Consider the following 14,893-nt stretch of genomic DNA (forward strand, 5'->3'; position numbering starts at 1 on the left):
GTACCTATAGACACACACTTGCTCCTCTGTTGTCAGCCTAGCACTGGCCGACTGACCAGGTCAGAGGGCATAGATTGACCCCTGCTCCTCAAACCTCTAACTCCTCCTCCTCCACGGGCCCCCTTACCACTCTCCTCCCTGTCCCTGGGGAGAGTATGCAGTTGGATGGATGGCTCCAGACAGGGGGCTTAGAGGCTGGAATGTTCCTCTGGCATTGCAGGGCTCAGATCCCCCTGAGCACTGGAGCACAGCTCAATCACTCCTCATTAATCACTGTCAGGGCTGCCCTGGCCCCGGCCCCAACACAGCACTAGGTCCGGCCCCCTTTCTTTTGCTCGCCTTCCCACTGTCACCCCCTGACTCTCACCCCAAAAATTCATATATGCACTCCTTTCTCACAACACACAGCAACTGAAATGGGTTTTGACGCATCAGTCTTTATACCGAGGCTAAATTCTGAATGGGGACTTTTGGGGTGAAAATGTTTGTATTTGTACATCTGTGTTCATTTACCACTGTCTTCTCCATTGTATTCAATGCAGTTCTCAAACATGAGCTTTACGTCGTCCACAAACTCTTCCTTAGCAACGTAATCCCCGTCATTGAGCTTCTTTTCAATGGTGGACAGGTCCATGGGAGTCTGAGGGGATTCGAAGAACAATTGAGATAAAACAATTGAAAACTGTGGTTAAACACATTAGTTGGGAGGCGAACCACACACATAAAAACACACCAACACAAACTACTGATACATGCCAGCTATCATTGTCTCATATTTAGTACCTGGATGATCTCGTGGTAATTGGGGGCATAAGAGTCATCCACAGGCTCCAAGAAAGGCCAAGCATCTTTATGGGCTTTTAAGACCTCAAGCACTATAGAAGAGAAATTAGATCAGTTCTGACATTGTAACAAATTAATTAATGCAGATTGAGATAGAGCAACAGCCTCAAGTAACTGCTCAGTAGGCATACCTTTGTATAGAGCAGTGTAGTCATCATCAATTTCATAGCTGAAATGTTAACACAAAACATGATATAAATAATTAACATGCAGTCATTCTCACAAGGAAATATCTGGAGTTAAAGTACAAAGCCTCTCACAATGCTTTATTTCTGCGTGTTTTGTGGACAGGAGAAGAAGGCTCCAGATTTAGGAGTTCAGGTGGCAGGTCTTTTCCTTGAGACAGTAACCAGGCCTTTTCCTCTCGCATCTTCCGCCTTTTTCCTCGCTCTGAGAGAAAAGGACAGACACAGGTGGCAATTAGAGGCACAAACAATAAAAAGAAAACCGTCTCAGGAGGCAAACATGCTTTTTCAGGCTCTTGAGTTACAGTTAAAATTGCACTCGTTGTCCACTGAGGCTGTCGGGAGAGTCCTTAGAAACCAGGCCTTGGTCATAACAGACAGCTGCCGCTCAGATAAGAGAGTGATTTGTCAGCCATCTTTTCTTCCGCCCAGTTGATCAAAAGAACAGAGCAGAGAGAGTGCAAATTTATCACTGCTTTATCTTTTAAAATGAGAGGCCTGCCGCCCCACCTGCTGTAGAATTAAAGAGGTTTGAGGGAGGATTCCACATATGCAATGCCCACAGAGAGCTGGCCAGGTCCTGCTGTTCATCTATATACATTAATGAGGCTCCTCCGCTGAAGCACAATCAGCAGTTCATTAACCCTTGACAGATGACATCAGAGAGAGGGGGGAAAAGAGAAGTGATCCTGTGATTAAAGGCCTTGAACATTCCCTCTCCCAGTCCCTGTGTACTATACATGAATCACAAAGCTTTGAGTGCTGCTACATAGAGCTGTTATGAGCAAAACTACAGCAATGGAGATGTGAAAGTCTGGGTTAGGGTTAGGCCTTTCACAATCCATATAGCCCTTGATCCCAGAGTTAAAGAAGAGTACGAAAGCCCCCTACCTGCTGCTGACAGGTCGCTGATGAAAGGATGTGAAATTATTGAGGTTCCTTGATACTGATTTTTAGCACTCAGCATCACTTTTATTTTGTAACCATATACTAGCACTATGTGTAAGTATGTGGGCTTGCTGCAGTTGGTTCCTCAGGGATACTCTTTAGATCTGATAAAACAGAAGTTGTACATCTTTTCATTGGTGTTCCATCCATCTTTGTATGTAGCCATCCATCTTACCTTCCACAGCTTTGATCTTCTCCATCTTTTCTCTTTGTTGTTCTTCTTCCTGAAGCCTTTCCTCTTCCCGCCTCTGCTCGGCCAGCAGGACCTGCCTGTCCAGCGCTTCATCTTTCTTCTTCTCCTCCTCGGCTATGGCCTTCACATTGTCCTGAATACATACACACAAGCCCATTAGTCTATTCTGGACTCAGGGAAGGACAGGTTGGAATGAATATGTGGAAGTTGAAAGTTGGATATCTTTAACTATATCAATCTTGTGCATACAACACCAGAAATAATGTAAAGAAGCAACCTGGTACACAATCTGAACACACCACCACACACACACACCACACACACACACACACACAACCACCACCACAACACACACACACACACAACACAACACACAACACACACAACACCCATATTATATAGTAGATATAAATTTCATGAGCATCAATTATGAATTAACACATGTGATTTTGTTTATGTTATTGTTAACATATTTGTACTGGGTGATTGTGTGATTGGACGTTTTATAATGTCTGAGTGTATACAACATGGCATATGTACAGTCAAACACACACACCTCTTCTTGGTTGATGTAATTTTTAGAAAATCCTTGTGATATACGAGCTGGGGTTGGGTCCAGTAGCTTCTGCTTCTGCTCCCTCTCCTGAAGAAGAAAAAAAAAAAAAAAAGAGAGAAGATCAGCTCTGCTCCTTATAGCCGTTAAAAGGCACAATCCAGAATCCCAATCCTGGATTGAAACCCATCGCTGCCAAACTGATTAATTTTTTTATAAGCCAAGTAGCAGTAGATGACAATTAAAATGTTTTGAGGTGATATTGAGAATTACTGTATATTTCTGATTATTCAAATTTTTAGTAAAACATTCCAGCTCTTGTATTTATTTCTAAAAACATATTTGGATAGGCCTGCAATCGATATGGTCAACAAATGAATTATTGATTGAGTCTTTAAGACAGAAGGACAGACAGCCACACACACACTGACAGGCCCTGGGGAGTTGTGGAGAAGCAGTGAGTATTGAGAGGTCACTGGCTTTGCTTTCCCCTCCCCCAAGTCACCCCCCCCCCTCCTCTCTCTTTTGCTGCCTGCATTCCCCCACCTTTCCCCGGGGGTGGATGGCTAGCTAAAGTCAGTTTGACAAATAAAAAATGCAGTGCTATAACACCAGGTAGCCAATCCTGCAACTCTTGAGCACTATGCATCTTGAAAATACAGTCAACAATCCACATTTCAATTCACACTATTAACATATCAGTGAACCATATAAACCACACAGAAAAGAAGAGAAACACCAGCCAACAGAGAGCTCTAGGCAGATCCCTTAAAAGCCTGTCTGTAGCAGAAACTGACCTCTGCAGCTCATGTCAGAGTCCTTTAGGGAAGATGGACTATGAATAACTGTCAGCCCGGGGTGGCCAACAGCACTGAGAGGTGTCACAGTGAGGCTTCTGGTCACCCATTAAACAATAATGGGAGGCCTAAAAATGCAATTGCAGCTGTATGACGCCTGTTTGTGTGCAAGTGAGAAGGCAAAAGAGGAAGGAAGATGTGGGTGGGGAGTAAGAGGCAGAGAAAAGATAGGAGAGAGAGAGAGAAGAGAGAGAGAGAGAGAGGAGAGAGAGAGAGAGAGAGAGAGAGAGAGAGAGAGAGAAGAGAGAGAGAGAGAAAAAGACAGATGTTCATGATCTGATCTATAGTGGCATCAACAACTCTTCTGTCCCCACTCCATATCTGCCTTGTCTTAGTGTGAAGCACTGGCATATCCTGGGGCTTCACAACTCCTTCCTACATTACCATCAGCACTAAACCCCCCCCCCCCCTTTCACCCAATGCACACAAGATAAAGTGCCTCTGGTGAAGACACTTAGAGAGGTTGAGAGAATCCTGCAGCGCAGCATAGCTGTCATTCAAGAGGCTCCGTCCTGCCTCAAGGTAAGCTCCCGCCTGCTGTTGGTGCCCCATGAAATGGCTGGTGACAGCAGCCAGACACACGAGGAGGGAAGGATTCAAGACGCTAACACACACTGTCTATTCAACGCACTTGGAAGCATGCACACAGCCACCTAAAGACAGATATATTTATGTCAAATAATGCCTAACATCTGCTGGCTCCAGCTTCTTTAATGTAGGGAGTGGCCATTTTTCTCTTTACTGTATCATTGTAAATTGAATAGTTTGGGATTTTGGACTATTGTTGAAATTAAACCAGCAATTTGAAGACATTACTTTGGGCTCTGGGAAAGTACATAAACTTTAATTTTCATGTAAACTAGAGGATTGAAAGTAGTTATAAATATTACAGTGTCTTTATAGTAATTGGACACTAGATCTTAAAAAGCAACAAGGACAGACTGTGTTTTACATTTAATTAACACGCAGGATCCTTTAATGTGATCGCCTGCTGTGTGACATCAGCGGAATATATTTGCACATAACAAGAACATCCGGGGAATGCACTTCCCTTTAACTGAGCCGGTTCTTTGAGCAAAGAATAATTAATCGGAGTATTTGTTTCCACACTGTGATCAAGTCTGATAAAGACCATGCAAAGTTCTAACGCACTGTAGTGGAATTTCATGTTTTCAAGCATTTCTAAATAGAATAAAGATTAAATACAAGAGCAAACTAACACAAAAAGTCTTCAAGATGCTCCTCTATTGACCAGCCCAAAACAAAAACAGCATGTAGGCATAACCTGCCTGCTGCTTTCATTACAAAACCACCAGATGCTTCATTCATATTCTGCATTGAGAAAAGCTAAAGAAAAGAAAGAAAGTCCTTTTGATTGATATATTTAAGGTGAGCATGAGTAGGTGAGCATGAATAGTACAGCTGAGTTCCCAGTCGATAAAGGATAAGAGTACATTCATCCACTGACCAATTTGTCTGACGATGGAGAAAAGCTGCAGGCGTTTCTATAACAACAGCCAGTGCTGGTTATATAGCGCCTAACCACCATCTTTATACAAACAGGAAAAACAAAAACAGGGACCTACTTTAGCTTTGACTTGCTGTAGCATCCAGTGACTAAAAGTAATTCCACTGCAAACTATAAAAAACAGTTGTGTCACATGCTTGCCTTCAACAAGGCACAACATATCTCTATAATCTCCCCATAAGGTAAATAACACACATTCCAAGGAAGATATGATAGACAAATGAGCATGGCCCGAGGTGTGGCCAAGCCCAACGAAAATGACTACAGAATGTGTAGCCTCATTCCATCAAACTGGCATGAGAGCACAGTCCTCCACAGTCAGGCTGAGGTTGAAGGCCTGGAGCCTACTTCATTACTGGGCTGGTGTGCAGAACTAAGGTCAAGCACAGACCGGCTTTCCTTCACTTCACCTCTGCTGCAGCTGGCCTAGCTAATGTGTCCAGGATTATGAATGAAACTCCAGGAGGAGGACAGTGATCTGTTCAGAACATGAAAGCACCTAAATGGAGATTGGTGGAGATTGCTCAATCTTTCACGCTCCATTACACCAGCTCAATGGGGGCGCCAATGTCAAAAAGTTGTCCGCATAGGACTCAAATTAACCTTCATTTATAATTAAGTTATAAAAAAAGTAGGCAGCCGTTTACAAGGTTTTTCTCTTCTCCCTACTACCACTGGGGGGCTTCCAAGTATGAGATTGGTTTAAGATTAAATTTAAAATGAGAATCATTAAGATTAAGTTAGAGAGATACTGCCACCATCACTGCAGTATATTGCCTGTTTGACAAACATAGACTTAGAAAAGTCCTTCCAGCAGTTATATTTGTGAGAATAGGAAGCAAAAGTTAAATTTGCATTTGTAGATATTAACACTGGCACATCTACCATGGTTGGTCTTGTAGTTTATTGTTTTCATTCATATTGGTTTTTAGCTGACAAACTCTACCCAGACTATATCTGACAGACGACATTATTATTATGTACTGCTGTAATGGGCACTAATGGAAGCAGTGTCTCTTTGGTGTCTGACCTTGTGCTCAATCATGCTGCTGATCTCAGGCAGGAAGTTCTGGCTGATGACACGGTAGAGGTGGCGGTCCTGTGGGGAGATCTTGTCCTTGATGCTTTCTGCCAGACTGAGCCATTGTTCCTCTGTATCACACACAAGGGACCAAGTGCCACGCTCACGGCCTGGTAGAAGCAAATAATAGAGACATTAGCTTTTTGATTCTAGCGAAAGAGGTAGAAAGGCAATTAAATCAGTGAAGCTGGTAGTCCAAACTCAAATGAAGCACAAATATACAGGTTCCCCAATGTAGTCAACATGAAAATTAAATAGTCTGTATTCATGAAATCTTTTTACCTGCGCTAGGGGGGAGATCTTCCAGCCCATTTTCTGTCTTCACTTCTGTCACTTCACTTTCCACGTCACTGGAAGGTTAAAAAACGTTTGAGAATAATAGATACAAAACAATCCTACAAAGAAGAGAGTGATTAGAAGTACTGCATCTTCAACTAGTTTTAATCCAAGAGGAAACGCTAAAGGAATTTATTTTGGACCATTAGGCTTTGTGGACATTAGATTAGATTACATTTATTTATGTACAATTTGGGACATAGTAGAGTATATTGCAGTGAGACCGGGAGATATACTCTGCAAATCCTTCATTAGAATTGTGACAGTTTATATCTACGACCTTCCACTTCCGGGATTGCTCCATTGCCGCTGGAAATTCCGCCATACGTCCTTTTCGGTCGGATGTCCATTACCTTCAGGTTTCTTTATGTTGGAATTTTAAATTTCTGGTTAATTACTCCTCAGATCTCTGCAGGGTAAATCCAGACAGCTAGCTAGACTATCTGTCCAACTTGAGTTTTCTTTTACACGACTAAAACAAGTTCTTTCCCGAGGCTATTTTGCAGCGGCACCGGGGCTCCGTGCGGCAATTAGCGCCGCCCAGGAGAATTGTGATTGATATGGAGAGACAGTAAGATAGATAGTAGGAGAGAGAGATAGATAGAGAGATACGAGAGATAGATAGAGAGATACTGTAGATATATACTTTATCCATCCCGAGGGAAATTAAATGCCAATAAACCAGAGCACTTTTCTTTTTTCTACCATCCCGGAATGCTGTGTGAACTAACCAGATCCTCATCCGCAGTGCTGTGGAGGAGGGTCTGGCAATGCGAGACTAGTCTTGTGCTAACCTTTCAAGATCTTTTCACTTAACGCAAAATCCAAACTGTGCTGTGTACAGTAGCAATGGCATGGTACATTTAGGAATACAAAAACACGTAATACAATTTATGTACAGTACAAAAAAAAATGTTTCTCTCACCTTAGCTGAGGGTCTTCCAGTTTTTTCTTCTTTGGTGGTCTTCCCCTTTTCTTTTTCTCTGGTAATGTCAGTTGAGTTGTTTCACTGTTGGAAAAAGAACATAAAGTAGAAAAGAAGTCTTTACAATGATAGCCTTTTAACCAGGGTAATTAGCAATGGGAGACCCTATAATTAACCATCAACAGGCCTGTAAACAAGGATTAAACTACTACTACAATTATACATCTACCACATGCACGAGTTAACCACACCAGTGGCATAACACAAAACATATAGCACATTCATGGTGCTATGTGAGATATACAATGCCCAGTGCTATTTACCTGATCTTGTCTGCTTTCCTCTTGATTGGCTCTTCTTTGTACATTCGAGTGCCATAAAAGTACCAGTAGAGGGCTCCCTTCCCATCCTGCCCTAGTGGCTCCACTCGCAGGCTGTCAGCCTCCAGTCCTGTGGTGTGTGTGTGTGTGTGTGTGTGTGTGTGTGTGTGTGTTGTGTGTGTGTGGTGTGTGTGTGTGTGTGTGTGTGTGTGTGTGTGTGGTGTGTGTGTGTGTGTGTGTGTGTGTGTGTGTGGTGTGGGTGTGGGTGTGGGGGGGAGAAACACATTAGATTTCCTAAATCATGTGTAGGACTGTCTTTTTAAATCATCAGTCATTAATGGGTGATGTCATGCAGTTCTTTGAGCCTACACGGCAGTGAATTATACAAGGACATGAAGCACTTTCAGTATCTTTCTGAGTGCTTTCATAAATTGATTTGGATCAATTATTTAAAAAAAAAAAAATCTTTTCACACATGAAAACTGTAAAATATATTAAAGGACAATGATAAACTGACAGATAGGATGAAGCAAAACTGTCAGGTTATTATTAGTTGGGCCTTAGTTATTACAGGGTATACATTGCTGCTCGAATCTTTAGCAGAAGAAATGAAAAGCTACATTACTTGTAAATTTGGTTAGACTGCAAGCATTTTCGTTATAAATGAAGATGTAAATGTAAATGAAAATCTAACAGCTCTTCTTTGGCCACAGTAAAGCACTCCATTGTTATTAAATGATTAAAAGCATGCTTAAAAATTCCCCAACCCATGAGTGTGCTCAAGTGCTTTCTTTGTGGACAAAAACCATGTTTTAAAACACACACAGCGTATTCATTTACAATATGTCTACTGTAAAAGTAGACCAATTAAAAATAAAAGCAGGTTGTTTTTTTACATGTACTGACCATAAAGTCTAAATGGGATACAAGGCTTCAAAAATCTCGTATTATACGCATTTTCAGGTTCATATTCTTTATATATTGTGAAAGTTTCTATTAGAACATGTTTACATGTAGCTTTATGTGTTTTTGCAAATCCTTGAACCCCAGTTTCATTACTCTTAACCGCATGGCTTTGATTTCAATTCAGTTGTGAAAAGAAAAAAAAAAACCTGAGTATAATGCATTAAAAAAAAATTCTCAGCAAATCCCATGCATGAAAACATATATTTCAAGATTGCTTGAGATGATCCTTGTGGACGAGTACCTTAAGCAGGTCAAAGACATCAGCAGCATCCAGACGGTAGTCACACAGCCGGTGAAGCAGTTGCACCTGCGTACGAGGAGGGAGATTCTCAAAGGGGCCCTCGCGAAGTGGGTTGGGCTTCCCTTCCTCCAGCTCCCACCGGTAGCTGATGATGTCATCCAGGTAACTGCTAAATGCCTGGGGTCTAAAGGGCAGAGCAAAGGAACAGAAGAGAGACAGAGAGTGAGAGGCAGGTGCTATATGTCCACATCAAAGTATAAATTGCACCAGTAATAAAAACAACACCAGATAAATTCCCATGAAACACAAATGGTGACATTTGGTTATTTGAGTATACAAGGTAGCAGAGCAAATGTTAGAATTTTTTTATTTAATTCACCACACTCTGATGGACCATTATATTAATCACTATTATCTTTTGTTGTTGTCGTTGTCTCACTGTGTGTCAGTATCAATTCTACTGTTTTGCTTTTGCATAATCTGCAACATTTTCAATCCCTTCGGCATTCCCCCCCCTTCCAGCTCAGATCTTCCAATTTAATGCTAGTATGGAGAGTTGTGATGGAGTGGTGCCAACTTTCTGTGAGGATCGCAAGTTGATGGTGCTGAGACAAAGCTGACTGTGTGGGTTAGGTACATCTCATACGCATTTCCTTCATGTGTGACTTGTGTCTTGTGGTTTATTGTGTGCTTCGTTTTAAAACAGTTTATTTCCTTGGTTTGTTTAACTGATGATTAGTTCTATTTAGGGTAGGCTCATTCAGTGTAATGCAATTCGAAACATGTTATATAAAGAAAAACGGGCTTCAAATTTGATTACAGTATTACTTCAGTTTAGCCATACGTCGTCATACTCAGATTCTAGTCTGAATATGAGTCTGATACCGTTCCACTGGGCTGTGATTATGGGGCGCGTTTAAAACCGAAGCAGGACACAAAATGCCCCTGCACTTAATTGGATAGACCTACAACCAATCAGAGAAACGGAGTATGTGGCGTATGTTGAAATTTTGCCAACGGCAAAATCATCTTTCTAATCGACCAATGCCTTGATCAGGGTCCTCTGTTCCTCTTTTAAAATTAATGTGCTGTTGACATCTTCTATAATTGACCCGATGGCAAATTCAACTCAAGAGCTTTTTGGTGACGTAATTAATAACATTACTGTTGATCATCTGTCCATCACCGTATAAAGCCCACCCTGACAACATGATTGGTCCGAACAGCACTGGTTCGAGCATAGTTGCTCCACAACGGATCAAGTCCAGACCGAACTTCCCAACCTCAAATGTAATGTGATGGCAGGGCTAAGTTTGGCTGGCATCCAGGCTAACTTTAGTTTCTATTGCCCCTGAAAAATGTTATTCATTTATGTTGGATTCATAATCTGACTAATTACACATTTTTCTGGATCATGAATTTATACCTAATTATGTCTTAACTCCAAAGTAATATGCATAGGGCACTAATTATAACAAATAAAAAAAAAAACAGACAGAAGGTTTTTTTTTTTGGTCCATTGAGATCTATCAGTATAGATAAAGGCAACCAATTCAAATGCAAATATTGTATGCACAATGTTAAGCCAACACATCATGTCTTAATATCAACTAGCAACCTTTTGTAAAGCAAAGCTTAGGAAACAAACAAAGTTCAAACTAGCCTGGTGGCTGGGGGAACTGGGAATGAAGAAAGGCTAGCTTCTTTGAATGGGAGTGGGGTTGTATATCTGCTAGGAGGGGGAGCTGGTGAATGAATGTTGGTTCCGGTTGAGGTCTTGCCGATTAATCTGTACCTTTAAGTTCCAAGTCAGATGAAGAGAACAAGGGCATGGGGCAGGGTGAGCATCTATGCAACGGCACAGAGAAAGAAGGACAGAAAAAATGGCTTATCTTGAAAGAGCAGTGCACTTTTCACACAGCTGCTGATCCCCCCCCCCCCCCCCCCTTCTCAGTACCCAATCTCTCTCCTACTTTCTGTCCCTCTATCTCTTCAACATCCTCCTTCCCTCCTGTCCTTCGCTCCGGCAGAGCGTTTAACACGTGCGGATGAAAAGGGCAGCTTTGTGAAAGGCCAGTGCTGAGCAGCCACCCCCAGGATGCCAGCGCCTGTCCAGTCCAATAAAGCAGGTTGTCCTCCTGTAATCGGTTGCCTGGGTGGAAAAACTGGATGATTCCTACCTCTCTGCTTATTGGTTCACTGGTACCACTATGCTACCATCTAATGATGGGACAGAGTAGGAGGTGTGTGAAGGGGGAAGCCCCGTTAGAGATTAAACATATTTGTGGATTTGAATACAGAAAACAGAATAGCAAAAAACACTGCTAGATACTCACTTTCTCCCATCATTTGATTACAAAGGAGAGAAAGGTTTCAGTGGCTGTGCAGTTTTTCCAATATTGCTGTAGTATTAGAGCATGATTTCACCACAGACCTTGAGTCACCATATTGTGAGTAAATTCTGACTCCTTAGTCATTGTTCCGGTGACTCACACTTCCTAGAAAAGGATCTTGGGTGCTATGACTAATCTGAAGTAGATGGAAATACTGTTTTTATCTTGGAAACTACATATCAAGCTGAAAATAAATGTGCATTGTTAATTTTCCGCTGTGGTTTTGGGGTCCGGTCCGAAAGAAAAGGAGTAAAACGGGTGCAGACAATCGGCCAGATGATAAAACAAAATCAATCAATTCATCAAAAGTAGTCAGTTAAACGCGTTAACGCAAACCCATTTTATCAGCGTCAAATTTTTTTATCGCAAGATTAATGTTCTTTTTGGCCTAGCAAACTTTGTAGTTTTTTTCTAAATGCTGTTGCAACAATTAGTAACATTAGAAAAACTACAACACCGCATGCTGGTGGTCCTAAATGGCTGTCTCTTGAGAATCTGTCATGCCATCCTGCCTCTTTGCATGCATTGTTCTGCTCAACATTGCCATCACCTAATCCAATATATAAATACTCTCAGAATCCAGTGGTTAAGGACTCCTTAAAAATATGGGGACAGTTTAGAAGACATTTTTCACTTAATGATATTTCAGTCTATACCCCCATAGTAAGGAATCACATGTTTACTCCTTCTATTATAGATGATTCTTTTGGTGCCTGGTCTGTAAAAGGCCTTAGAGTACTAAAGGATATATATATTGAAGGCACTTTTGCAACTTTTCAACAAGTGAAAACCAAATTCCAAATTGTCGCCATATGAATGTAAAATCAATGTGAGCATCAAAACTAACAAAAGTACTTTTCTCAGATCTAATGATTGTAGTTGGTCCACAATGGCCTTCTTTGAAAAGTATTGTCTTTTTTTGAGTGTGTTGAGTGTTTTTATTGGGGTATTATTTTTTTATTATTATGGTTTCAGACACAGATTTGGTAATAAAACATGCTCCTAAATTATGTGAAAATTCATATTTTTATTGAAACCTAATGCTTGCACAAACCTAGGGAAAACATCCTATACTTACGTGATGTCATTGCGCTGGTAGCATCCCTGCAACAGACAAGCAATAAGGTCACCAAGGAAGTCCAAGTCCTGCTCTGACAGGGCTTTCTCCAGCTCCTGGATACAAAAAAAAAACAAAAAAAGGAGACAGTAGGCTCAATGCATTTGTGACAAATTCCGCAAGAACTTTTAAAAAGCATACCTACCAACACTCCCGATTCACGCTGGAGTCTCCCTACTTTTAACCCTTTCTCCTGCCCTGCTCCCGATTGGTAATGTGTCCCGCTAATCTCCTGATTTCATAGCAATATGACTCAAATGAGGGTTTCATAGTTTCTGGGATATGTCCAGACTGTACGGTATGCTGTGATAATACCTGGCAATCCAACCCAAACAACCCTGACTGACCTGCGTTCAAGCTCCTGTTCGAGTCAGAGTCAACTCAACTGAAAACTGAATAAACAGCTCCTAAAAAGAAAACTTAAAATACGCATCAAAATGTCTGTCCTCTTGATGTGAGAAAACGGACTGTGGAGTCACAAAGGGCCAACATTGGCTTGTTCAGTGTGTTGAAGACTGACTGAGTTGTAAAGGCAAAAAGGTAAAAATGTCCATGCTAGATGAGAAAAAAACATTTCTTTTATATTTTGTGAGAAAAAGTTTTTCAGACTTGTTTTCTGACTCATCATTGTATTTATTGTTTGTGGTGCAGGGTTATATGGGGGCGGAGATGGTGCGAGTAGGCCATCCCATCAGATACCCCAGAAAATCTCGCTCTTTTTTACAGTCCAATGTTGCCAGCTACGTTTTACCTGAACATTGGACATACTGAACTTTTTCTTGTTAGTCATTATATGAAAAAAAGAAAAGGCAATATCTCAGCTGTGAGATGATTCATCAAAAGAATACGACATACTAGTGAGTTCTTCTCAGCATACATGTTTGACAGAGTAGGTATCGGTGTAAGGTAAGCTGGCAGAGGCAGACAGCAGATGGGGTGGTTGGAATTTCCAAGTTGTCTTGGTGAAGCTTCTTGGTTTGCAAGTGGTTGTTTGGCTGGAGCCGAGGTTCAAGTTCAGTCATGACCCCTCTCCTGCCTGGCATTGTGTTTCAGCTATTGAGGTTTTATGATGCGGCAGTAACTGGCAGAGCAAAACTCTAAAAGACCTGAAAGCACCAAAGAGATGGAAGGCAGCAGGGGCCTGGAGCTGCAACACAGCCATGCCCCATGTCCATTTCACTTCAAGCCCCCTTTTGCAGGATACAAACAAGCCGCTACAGGCTGGAGCCCAACAATCACTCTTCAGAAAAAGAACATGACGGCCTGCAGCTGACCACACCTTACCCCTCCTAATCTTCAGCCTAGCAACAGATCCAAACTCGTACTCTGTGTCACTATTCCTCTCTCTTATAAACTTTCACCAAAGTACTACTGCAGGTTTAAAAGGTTGGAAAATGGTCCAAAATTATCTCAAGGACAAGGAGGCACGTTTAATTATTGTGGCCTCACTCGTCTCTTTCAGTCTGCCCCTCTCAAGAGGAACCTGGTTGAGTTCAGGGGTCACTAAAGGCCAGCTTACAGACCTCCGGGCCATGGAGAACGACGGAAGCCAGGAGCCAACAAGCCAGCACGAGGAAAAACAGAGGAGGGGGGGAGAGAAAGAAAAGGAGGTTGAGAAAGAAGTTGAAAAACAGGACAAGATAAATGTCTTGAGTGGGAGGGAAAACTCACCAGCCTACTCCTGCTTGTGACTGAAGCTTCCATAGAAACATACCAGGAGAGTGAGTTTGATGACGAGAGATAAAAATCAGCTATGTCTCATGACTCCAGGAAAGAACAAGTAAAGGTTTTATGAGCACATCTATTTAAAAGTAGGACCGATTTAAAAGTAGATCAATGCGCTCACAGTGGCAAAAAACACGGATTCTAATAGGTTTAAAGACTGGGTGAAGAAAAATCAATGACTTCCTTCTAAATTATATTTAATAATAATAATTATTATACATGTTAGAAAGTAGTTGTTGAAAACGTCAGAAAAAAGTTAACCGTAAACTGTTTTTCAACATTTTTGTGTCCAGGAATTTTGGGGCAGACAGTAAATCATGGCTCGATGACGCACTGGAGCCATCCTTAACCTCCATTGCTACTAAGGTTAAAGCCTATAGCATTAGTGTTGTTTTGTTCACTCCCTTGTGTAAGCAGTGAGTTTGCTACTTGCTACAAGCGCTTAGCATTTTCAGTCTAATAAATGCCCTGATAAACAACTCTGTTAAGTGCTAAAATCATAAAAAACAATATAAAAAGCAAAACAGCCGTCACCAATGTATCGTTGAGTCCTTCAGCCCAAATCGGCTGCCCAGCCTCCGACAGCTGCTGGTCACCGGTGTAGTGTGCGTTGTGTTAACATTAGCTGCTTTAGAACAAGGGGCTGTCACTGTCAAACGGCTCAGGTTCTTCTTCTTCTTGC

At 41.6% G+C, this 14,893-nt stretch overlaps 1 protein-coding gene across 1 annotated transcript in view; it reads right to left on the reverse strand.

Annotated features, from left to right (window-relative positions):
- cecr2 (CECR2 histone acetyl-lysine reader) overlaps positions 1–14,893 on the reverse strand; it is a 41,962-nt gene that overhangs the window by 8,372 nt on the left and 18,697 nt on the right. Inside the window, exons 2-13 of the mRNA XM_032522890.1 lie at positions 12,448–12,542; positions 8,977–9,160; positions 7,773–7,900; positions 7,450–7,533; positions 6,471–6,538; positions 6,138–6,298; positions 2,726–2,812; positions 2,152–2,302; positions 1,104–1,233; positions 975–1,012; positions 784–875; positions 514–640 (exon numbers count right to left, since the gene is read on the reverse strand). Coding sequence (XP_032378781.1) covers positions 514–640; positions 784–875; positions 975–1,012; positions 1,104–1,233; positions 2,152–2,302; positions 2,726–2,812; positions 6,138–6,298; positions 6,471–6,538; positions 7,450–7,533; positions 7,773–7,900; positions 8,977–9,160; positions 12,448–12,542 — 1,345 coding nt within the window. The remainder of the gene's footprint in view (positions 1–513; positions 641–783; positions 876–974; positions 1,013–1,103; positions 1,234–2,151; positions 2,303–2,725; positions 2,813–6,137; positions 6,299–6,470; positions 6,539–7,449; positions 7,534–7,772; positions 7,901–8,976; positions 9,161–12,447; positions 12,543–14,893) is intronic.

Source organism: Etheostoma spectabile, chromosome 8, assembly GCF_008692095.1.
Source record: "Etheostoma spectabile isolate EspeVRDwgs_2016 chromosome 8, UIUC_Espe_1.0, whole genome shotgun sequence".
Lineage (NCBI taxonomy): Eukaryota > Metazoa > Chordata > Actinopteri > Perciformes > Percidae > Etheostoma > Etheostoma spectabile.